Raw genomic sequence first — 10,488 nt, 5'->3', positions numbered from 1 at the left:
TCATAACACGGGAATGACATTGTGCAACTCATTAATGTGTCATTTGAATTGCGGGTCAAGTTTGATCCTATACCAATGTTCGTTGTCGATGATTCTCCAAAATAACCTAGTTTTCTTCTCTTAAATCGAGTAGTTTTTTGTTGTACAAACATTTAGTCTTACCACACGTTTTCTGGTTGAGCAAACATTCAGTCTTGCATGCCAAAGTAAACTCGTTTAATTATTTTTTCTATTAATCATATTTTATAGTTTAACACTTTCCATTATAAGTTGCTTGATTTGTGGAAAGACTGGAAACTCATATCAATTTTACTAAATTCATGGGAAACTTGACTTGCTATTTTTATTTTTTTTTATTTTTTTTGGAAGTATGTAAACTTGTTAGTTTTTATACATAAAGTGTGTTTTTATTATTATTATCAAAGATCTTTCCACAAAATTAATATAGTGTTACAAACATTCGTTAAACCAAGACCAACCTTAATTTTGCCTCAATTATTTGAACGATATTGTAAGTTAGCTTATAAATTGATAACATTAACTCATTATGGCATACAACTCCTTATGGTATTTTGGAGATACGATCCATTAACAAGAATCACAACTCGAATCAATTTTATTTTATCTTAAATCAATCCAATCAGATGCAAACTAGTCTAAACTTGTATCAATCTTCAAGTTAGTCAACTTATATACCAATATGTCGCCATATATTAGCTTGTATACCAAAATGTCGCAGGTAATAACTCATACACGAATCTGTCACCAGGGTGTTAACTTTTATACCAATATGTTCAATTGGCCTTGAATAGATCCATAATTGGGTGCTTACGAAGTTTTTTTTTTATTTTATTATGATAATGTTCTTGTCAAAAAAAAAAAATATTGATTACTCCGCATTATTTAAAGTTAACTCTGCATTATTTAAAGTTAATTGTACTATTTTTTTTCTGCTAAAAAAAAATAAGTTAATAAATTATTATTTATAAAAGATACTAGGTAAATAAAAAGGGGAAAAGAATGAAATGCAAACTTGTTTAGGAGTTTTAGCCCAGAAAATAGTAGTAGCATTTGCAATGCAAAACTAACCCTCATCTTCTCTACTGTCGTGTCTCTCTTTCTCTCTCCTCTTTCTCTCTCTTCTTTCAAGGTTTGTTGATTTTTCCAGTTCTATCTATTCACTTTTTAAATCTTTAACAATTTGATGTTTTTCACTTCCCGATTCTTTGTTCAATATCCCATTTCAATTGATCCCTCAATTTTGTTATTCGATGATTAGGTGATTACTGGATTCATTTCGCTGATTAATTGGGGACAATTTCTAAAGCCGACATCGATTGATTTTTTTGCGGTTAGTGTTTTCAATTCTTGATTTTGATTGTATAAAGTAATCCCCAAATTAGGGTTCTTGATTAGTAATAGAACTTTAATTTCAGCTTTTTTGGTATGATTCTTGAAGAAAAAATTTAATTGATTGATCGGTTTGTTTGATTGGAATATGGAAATTGTCTTTCATTTCAATACTCGTGTTCTTAATTGGTTGGTTTTAGTAGGTCTTGGTTGTGTAAAAAGCAGTCATTTGGGAATTTTTAGGAGCTCTTGTGATTATGATTAAGAATTTAAAATAAATAAATTCAATAACTCAAAATGACCTTAATCGATCACCCCATCAATTTCGAGCTTATTCAATTGACTCAAGCTTGTTAAGTCGGGTTCGATCAGGTCGGGTTTGTCCCTCGAATCCAGTTTCATTGATGGATGGAAGGAGATGAAAGCATATAATGAGAAATTAGTTTGCCATTTTGCTTGTAGTATGTTGTTTATTATTTTAATTTCAGTTAATTAGAGTATATTCTTTCCATTAATCCAAATTCTTAGTTTGTTTATAATTGTTTGTATTATTTGTTGAAGTTTGGCATGTATTGTTGCTATTCATGATTGTTTTTATTTAATTGATTGTTTTGCGGAACACACCTCTGAAGAAGCACTGTGAATGTTCTTATGTTTGTGGAGAATTTTATGAAATGTGCCATGAAGACCATGTTTTTATGCCTTTATCTCCTATGTGCTGTCGAGAAACAATGTAGTTTAGTTTCTACTATTCAATATCTTGATTATATGTAGTATTATACATGGAAGATTTGTGTACTTGTTGCTGTTATAATAGGAAGATTCATGTGCTCAGCTCCACATGGTTGGTGATGGTGTCCATTGGTTTGCTCCGCTGTGGAGTGTGGACATTTCAGTGATGACTGTGACTTGTGGCTGTATTGATGCATTTATGTGTTGTAGTAGCATTGATCGGCCATACAGAAATGATATATGTCATGTTCTCTTTTGTGTTTGCCCCTGACTTTACTCTTATCTTCTTTAAATATGTGGAAAGGGGGGAAGATAAACCAATGGTTTCTGATTCTTTTGGTAACAGTCCAAAGATGATGTTATGCAGGGGCTACAACAACTTTTGGTCAATATAGGTTGCCCTTTAGGTATATGTATGGGCTGACTTGTACTTTTCATGGGAGGTGTAGAGGATGGCCAACCACCCTCAAAGCGGCTGAGATTATCTTGTGCAGGATCAAGCAGTCTTTCAAGTAGCTTAAGAGCTGAAGAAACCGTAGCTACTGGCTCTTTGAGGGATTTGATGGCCCGACCTATACAATGCCAAGGGGAAGAAGAAGTGATTGGTTCAAGAGGGGTGATCAAAAGGCTAGAATTTGTTAGACTTATAGCTGGTGCTTTGTATGCTCTTGGTTATGAACGTACTGGTGCGTGTCTTGAGGAAGAATCTGGTATACCATTGCACTCTGCTGCAGTAAACTTGCTTATGCAGCATGTTCTTGATGGGAGGTGGGATGAAAGTGCCTCGATATTGCAAAGCATTGGTTTAGAGGATGAAACTATAATAAAATCAGCCAAATTTTTAATTTTGGAGCAGAAATTTTTCGAGCTTTTAGATGATGGAAAGACAATGGATGCTCTAAAGACGTTGAGGACGGAGATTTCACCTCTACATATCAAGACAAGCAGGCTACATGAACTTTCTTCTTGTATTCTTTATCTTCCGCAGAGTGAGAATGGATGTGCTCGCAAGGATTCGCTGAAAGGAAAATCTCGTTCAGAAGTTCTTACTGAACTGCAGAAATTACTTCCTCCCACAATAATGGTTCCTTCCAGAAGGTTGGAATATCTAGTAGAACAAGCCTTGAATTTGCAGCGTGGGACCTGCATATATCACAACTCATCTGACAGGGAGATGTCATTGTATGCTGATCATCACTGTGGAAGAGACAATATTCCTAGTCGTACTTTGCAGGTTCGTATCTATTTCTAAGTTCCTCCTTTTCGCTTAGCTCCCCCCTTTCCTGTCCTTATTCTCTGCGAAATTGGGCTCTCTACGTACTAAATAGTCATTGCTTTGTGTTTTGTTTCTCTTTGGTTAGATAGTAAGTTGGTATTTTGCCTCAAATTAGCCTACTTTAAGAGATATAGTTTGTGTGATTTACTTATCAAGCTGTCATGTTTACTTTGTCCTCATCACACCTCTCATAAAGTCTCATACATCAACTTTCATAAACCTTTTCACTTCATTTATCTCCCAAGTAATCCAACGGAAAAGAGGAATTTAATTCTAATATTCTGGCAGTTGCATGGCTTTATTTATCAGGTTATGGACCTGATATCATTGAGTGTTATTGATCTTTTTATGAACTAATAATCAATGGACTCGCTAATCTTTCTTAACCAGTTGATGGTTAGGTCCCCTTTAATTTCCTTCTCCATCTTGCTATGTGTTAGCTTTTATTCAAATTTTTCCTCTCATTTTCTTCTAACCTAGCCGTAGCCAGGTGCTGTGTTACCTGTCTTCCATCCACCGGTAAATCTCTTCCAATTTTTTTCTCTTTGTAATTTTTTTTTGCTGGTAATCTGGTATCAAGATCAAGACATATTGAGTTATTTTCTATTGTGGTGCCAGTCACTCTTGGTACTGATGTTTATCTGGGTGTGAACTTAAGTGAAAAATTTTGGGCTGTTACCTAGTTGAAGAGGTTTAGAGCTCCTGTGTAGAAGCTAGTTTGACTTTAATGCAGTCCTGTGACTTCTGTCTCGGAGCTTCAGCAGGGATTAGATTGGAGATGATCACAGTGAACAATGGGTTGTTGAAGTTTATATAAAGACTGGGACACAAATTCAAGTGTTTTTTTTTTTTTTTTTTCTTCTCTCTCTTTTCATTTAATCATTGATGAGGTGTAATGCATCTTATAGAGGATGCCTGTCGTATTTCTGAGATTCAAGGCTTACCTTTTTTTTTTTTTTCTCAAACTTGAAATATTATTGTTTGGTAGAGACATATAGTACTTGTCACTTTATGTTTTTCCCTTCCCTTGTTGCTCCAACCCAAATGCAGATCTACATATTTGGTTGACTTATATTATTTTGGTTAATTCTTATTTGTTAAACATAGCTTCATGTTAATGTCCAACATACAAATGGCTCAGGTAAAAATGTAAAATTTGATATTTTTTTTATTTTTTTTTTTATTTTTTATTTTTAGAAAGAGAAGAGGATTTTTTGCATATATGTCATCTTATGTGATCAGCGGATCATACTTTATACTTGGTGTGGTCTCTTAGTTTCTGAATATATCACTGATCTGTTTGTGGTTTTGGATCCCCATCTTCTCCCCTGTCTGGGGTGTGTTCTTCTCTTATTATAGTTTGAGAGAATGACATTTTGGCACTCTTGTGATTTCACATTCAGATGTGACTGATAGCCTTCTTTATCCAATGTCGTGATCTGAAATTTATGGATCTGTTTGACTGTTATATGAGCAGATTTTAGAAGGGCATCAAGATGAAGTATGGTGCTTGCAATTTTCTCATAAAGGGAAATATTTAGCATCAGCATCAAAGGATCGATCAGCTATAATATGGGAGGTAAGCTGCCTCTCTCTCTCTCTCTCTCCACTGTTAAGGGCAAGGAGTTGGGTGTCAGATAGCCAAATGACTCAACTTAATTTTTCTATGTGTAAGATGTGGGCTTTATCCTGTGAGTTACCAAAATGAATTCAAAAGAGGGTGATACCAAAACTAGCAAACAAGTCAAGCCTAAATGCTTGTGTATGTATGGTGTGAACACATGCAAAACTAAAATCTTTTAGAATCAGGAACTTGTTTTATGAATGTGTAACCCCACAAATCCACAATAGACTCCTTGTTTCTGATATTCTGTACCTTTGGATGTTTGACACTTACACCTATGCTTACAATTCATATTTCTGTGAGTCTTGTCTGTGTAACATAGGTAAGTATTATTAATTGACGCAGGTCGGCGTAAATGGTGAAGTTGCGCTTAAGCATCGATTATGTGGCCACCAAAGACCAGTTTCTCAAGTTTCATGGAGCCCAGATGATCAACAGCTTCTCACCTGTGGGGCAGAGGAGACGGTGCGGCGGTGGGATGTATTATCTGGTGAATGTCTTCAAGTCTATGAGAAGGCTGGGATTCCTGTTGTCTCCTGTGCATGGTTCCCTGATGGGGAGTCTGTCTTTGCTGGCTTTTCGGATAAAAGCATAGGCATGTGGGATCTGAATGGAAAAGAACTGGAGTGTTGGAAGGGACATCGAACAGTTAAAATTTCTGATCTGGAAATAACTCATGACGGAAAACAAATCATAAGTATATGCAGAGAAGCAGCGATTCTACTCTTGGACAGAGAAACACAATTTGAGAGGTTGATTGAGGAGGACCAAGTTATAACTTCATTTTCTCTCTCAAATGATGGGAAATTTATACTGGTTAATCTTCTTGACCAAGAAATCCATCTTTGGACCATAGATGGCGATATTAGGCTTGTAGCCAAGTACAAAGGCCATAAAAGGTCCAGGTTTGTGGTAAGGTCTTGCTTTGGTGGCCTAGAACAATCTTTCATAGCCAGTGGGAGCGAAGATTCACAGGTGTGCTCTCTTTTCTGCTGTTTTTTCTTTCTTTCTTTCTTTATTTTATTTTATTTGATTTTATTGAAGGTCTATTTATGATTGCCCACTCTGTAGACTGTAGTATTTGAGTATTTCTACCATTGGTTATCCACAAAAGGGATACTGAATCCTGGTTAATTAAGAGATCGGTAAATTTTATTTTTCATTGAGCCTCTTTATTATAACCTTTACCTTGTCCTATAATAGTACTCCAAGCGTGCTGCTGATGCACTCAAAAGGTTGTGAAGTGATGGTGATGCTTATTTTGGTTAATGTGTCTGCATAAGTAGCATTGTGAGAAATGTTATTCTTGTACTCGTTGAAATATCACAATTTAGCAAGAAGGTGCAGTTTTTGTACTGGCTCCATGACGTGTCTGCGAAGATTATAAGCATTGTTGTTTGTTTTATAAGATTGTGTTGTTTTGTCAAGTCAGGCTGCAATATCTCTCATATTCTTCGTAGTTGTGTGCTTTTGTTGTTTGTCCAACTTGTGTTTTTGGCTGACTGAACATATTGGATTTGCTGATTTTCATAGTATTTCCATTCATGCTTTTGTTAAATTTGTTTCCCATGGCTCCTTCATAGCTGGTTTTTGTCCCTATTCTGACCTCTATATAATTTACAATAATGAGGATGCTTATAGATATTATCAGAGGAAACTGTTCTATTGGGTATTATATACTTAGTAGTTGCTGTACTTTGAACTCCTATTTACTGCTTGATCTGATATAAGACGATATTAATATTTTGAAATATATCTGTAGGTTTTTATATGGCATCGAAGTTCAGGACAACTTGTAGATATATTGCCAGGTCACTCTGGAGTTGTCAACTGTGTTAGCTGGAATCCAGTGGACCACCACATGTTAGCTACAGCCAGTGATGACCGTACAATACGGATATGGGGCTTGAATGGAGCAAATATGAGGCGTAGTGTTTGTCAGAGCAATGGCACCCATCAATGCAATGGAAAATTATGAAAGCTTTCCTACATACAGCCAATGGAAAACGAGGCACGTTACCTTTGAATTTATTTCTATTCTTGTAAATTTTCCTTTGACTTGTCTCAAGTGAATATTCATGGTGATAAAATGAGGATTATGTTGTTTTTATGACAATTGTTTTGATGTCTGGTTCATTTTGGATTCTGAAATCGTTTTTTCCCTTAATGTGCTGATAATTCTTTTAGTGAACAAATGGAAAAAAAAGATATAACACACAATTTCTGTTAGACTTCATTATCAATATTAATTTTTAAAACCTCTGAAGTGTTTTAAGTAGTTTTTTTAGATTTTAAAAAAAGGAATTTAGAACTGAAAAGGGCACACCTGTTGCTAAATTGGGTCTAGGATCAAATGTATTCATTATATTAAAGGTCTTTCAGATGGATTGATCCATAGGATTTTTCTTAGCATTCTCTAATGGGAGATTGCACCGATTTGCAGGATTTCCGTTTCTCTGTTAGATTATTTATAATGCAGCTGGTTCTTGTAGATTTAGTCTATGACTCTATGTAGATGCGTAGGAACTCTGTTTCTTGCCTGCAGAATGCACAATGCCTGCCATTGTGTTGGGGGTAATTGAATGAGATGGTGATGATGATGTTCAAATAATAGTCATTAGACTAATTACAGCTTTAACTTCTTGGTCTTCATGAAATTCTATATTGTGCTAACAAAAACTGTGTACAAACCCTGCCAAAGTCATAAGCTTGGCCCTTGTGAAGTCTAGATATGTTCCATTTTTACAATTCGGAATTTGAAGGACTCATATGCCGTTCTGGGTACACCATTATACAACACCTCTCAACACTTTGTTACTCACACGAGTTGTGACAAATATCTGAGTTGCCATGGCTGTCAGGCACAGCAGTAAGAAGTATTAGTCAATGAGCGTAGAGGTTACAAATAGGTGGTTCAACTCCGGTTTGGTTTAGGTTAGTTTTTTTTTTTTTGAAAAGCGGTTTAGGTTAGTTTGTTTTGAATCATATTCGAGTGATGTGTCATTTAATATCAGTTCGGGTTGGTTGGAGTCTATGTAGCTTAATATGATAATTACTTATAGGATTTATTGGTTACAATCATCGCATTAATTTTGGATCAATTTGAATCAATTGCAATTCTGGCTCTTAACTATAGTGATAGTTGTATGCCTTATGATCAAGGATATTTGAGATTTTTTGCACATGAGTTTTCTCAATACTCGTATCTATTAATAGGTGCCGAGATGACTGAAATGGGTGCTTGCATCCTTCCTCTCTTCAAACCTCAAGTTTTAGAATTCTATGCCTATGTGCCTGTAAGAGCATGATTTCAGGAAGTTGTGGTGACTGAATGTGGGTGGTCTAAGAGAGGAGACGACAGAGAGATGTATCTTAAGCCATTGTATGCTATTTGCAATTTGAAAATCCGGTGTTTATATATAGTACCTTCTCCCTAGGCAACATCAGCAAGAAAAAAACTAGAAAGCCCAAAATAAGTAGAGAAGTTGATTTACAATAGAAATCTCTGAATCAGTTACATTATTTAAGCAACACTGAAAGAACTGACAGCGTTCTCGACAAACTTCTTAGCACCCTTGAACCATCTCTTGTCTCCAGCCTGAGCCTTGCAGATGTAAAGCTTACCATCCTTGACAGTGGCTGTAATTACTTGGTGTTTGCCACCCTCATCACCATCGGCTGTTCTTGTCAACACAGTGATGCTGTAGTATTGTTTCCCATCAACCACTGGGGTGCTGCTTTCAAGGACGTTTGCACTTGCAACAACACCTGAATCGAAACCACCCTGCACACAAAAAATTACCAAATAGTAATTAGAAATATGGTTCCTCCTTTTTGTCCATGAAAAACTAGGTTAGAACTCGAAAAACAGCCAAATTTTTTTCTAAGATTAATTTTTGTTGGGAAATAATTTTTTCAGTATGAAAACTTATTTTTAGCTCTTGTTATCTGGAAAATAACATGTTTAAGCACTCAAATTTCTGCATGCATGGAGAATACTTTGTAAAACTAAGGGTTCGATTACTGTGTACCACTGAGAACATGCCATTAAGATTTGTAGAAAAGAAAAATATGTTAAACAAGGCAGTAGTCTGCAATGATGAAGGATTACCTCAGAATCAGTCTGTCCGAAATAGGCTTGTTTGCCCAACAAGTAGTCCACCTGTAGTAACAAAAACATGAATTAAGTTTTCTTTTCAGAATCAGGTACAGAAATGGAACAATAGTGCTAGGAGGCTAATGTAATATTGCAAAAAGGTGAAATTACTTGGGAAAGGAATTGCTCAGGGGAACCATAGTCTGTGATGGATTTCTTGTCAGTGGGGGTGACCATGACAGCTAAATTGCTGGTGGCATCGAAGTTGTCCTCGAACCTCAAAATTTGTCCAGGGTACTCTACCTCTCTGCTTGGGTTCCATTTTGAAGGAACCAACAACTTGAATCCATCACCGTTGTAGGGCATGAATTCGGTGTTAGTCTTTGGCTTCCCAAATACATTGGCTGCAATTCAATATTGTTGACTAGTAAATCAGAAATCTGAAAAAAGCTGCTTGCAGTTTTACACTGAGCAGACTAAAAGGTGTAAGTTGTACATCTAAACTCTAAACTCTCTAGATGCCTCAGCAGACTAAATACTAGATTGTGGCTATGAATATTAAGCTGATTTTTTTTAAGTTAACTCTTGTCTGCTATCAACTTGAGTTGTTTAATCCAGCTTTTCTGAGAACTTCAATTATATTCTTGTATAGCATATATAAACCTTCTTTATGAACACCTTCATGCTTAGCATGGGCGGATCTATGTTAGAAGGATTCGTCTCCGGATGACAATATAAACACCATTGATCTGTTACTGTAATACAATCAGAGGACTTGTCCTAAGTCATCATTCTTTTATGTGTCAAGTATACCATTATAAAGTACCTAAATTCATCATTGATGTAAACTATATATAAAGTTGGAAAACTGAAAACGATTCAAAAGAAATCAGTTTTTTGAAGAGCACGCAAGTAATTACCAGCTTCACCATAGGCTGCATCAGCAGGGGAAACCTTAGAGCCAACAGCAGCAGCACCAATAAGAGCAGTAAGGGCCAACCGCCTTGACACACCGTCACTGACAGAAATAACCTCGTCTTCTTGATTCTGAGCCTTGCAGACGATCTGGTTAGGCTTATTGCTTGCGACCTGGTATTGCTGCATGGCTCTGCCAGCAGCTAGACCAGTGTTGGCTGCATGGTGGTGTAAGAAGCATCCAGTAGTTGCCATTTTCTTCCATGTTATCGCGCACAGAGTCATGATTCACTAACAACTTACAACTCTTTCTCTCTCTTTGTTTTTGTTGCTCTTGTGAATTATTTGTGGGTGTGAAAGAAAGTATAAGGTTGTTATGTGATGCTGAAATTTGGAGGAAATGGTTTTAAGATATCAGAGTTGGATGATGTAAAGATTAGATTATGAGGGAAAGATAAGGTTGTTGAGGACTCTATTGGTTCCACGTTGGCTTCT

General features: G+C 36.1%; 2 protein-coding genes across 4 annotated transcripts; one reads left to right on the top strand and one right to left on the bottom strand.

The window, feature by feature from the left end:
- Window positions 1-1,014: 1,014 nt before the first annotated feature.
- Window positions 1,015-7,202, top strand: LOC110681937 (uncharacterized WD repeat-containing protein C343.04c-like). Of its 3 annotated transcripts, none has more exons than XM_021858114.1 (6): window positions 1,015-1,150; window positions 1,280-1,351; window positions 2,450-3,316; window positions 4,836-4,937; window positions 5,328-5,957; window positions 6,745-7,202. In XM_021858114.1, the coding sequence occupies exons 3-6, from the start codon at window positions 2,519-2,521 to the stop codon at window positions 6,958-6,960; spliced, it is 1,746 nt and encodes a 581-aa protein (XP_021713806.1). In that variant the 5' UTR covers window positions 1,015-1,150; window positions 1,280-1,351; window positions 2,450-2,518; the 3' UTR covers window positions 6,961-7,202. The 3 variants fall into 3 exon arrangements, with proteins under 3 accessions (XP_021713806.1, XP_021713808.1, XP_021713807.1); XM_021858116.1 differs by having other exon boundaries at window positions 2,429-3,316; XM_021858115.1 differs by having other exon boundaries at window positions 2,387-3,316.
- A 1,148-nt stretch (window positions 7,203-8,350) lies between these two features.
- Window positions 8,351-10,386, bottom strand: LOC110681938 (oxygen-evolving enhancer protein 2, chloroplastic-like). Its single transcript, XM_021858118.1, has 4 exons — window positions 9,999-10,386; window positions 9,250-9,482; window positions 9,094-9,144; window positions 8,351-8,766 (listed from the first exon to the last, which is right to left on the bottom strand). Exons 1-4 carry the CDS (start codon window positions 10,276-10,278, stop codon window positions 8,506-8,508), a joined length of 825 nt encoding a protein of 274 aa, XP_021713810.1. The 5' UTR covers window positions 10,279-10,386; the 3' UTR covers window positions 8,351-8,505.
- Between the last annotated feature and the right edge of the window lie 102 nt (window positions 10,387-10,488).

This window comes from Chenopodium quinoa, unplaced genomic scaffold (assembly GCF_001683475.1).
Source record: "Chenopodium quinoa cultivar QQ74 unplaced genomic scaffold, ASM168347v1, whole genome shotgun sequence".
Lineage (NCBI taxonomy): Eukaryota > Viridiplantae > Streptophyta > Magnoliopsida > Caryophyllales > Amaranthaceae > Chenopodium > Chenopodium quinoa.
The sequence above is the reverse complement of the archived record's forward strand: the minus strand, read 5'-3'. Positions and strand labels throughout refer to the sequence as shown.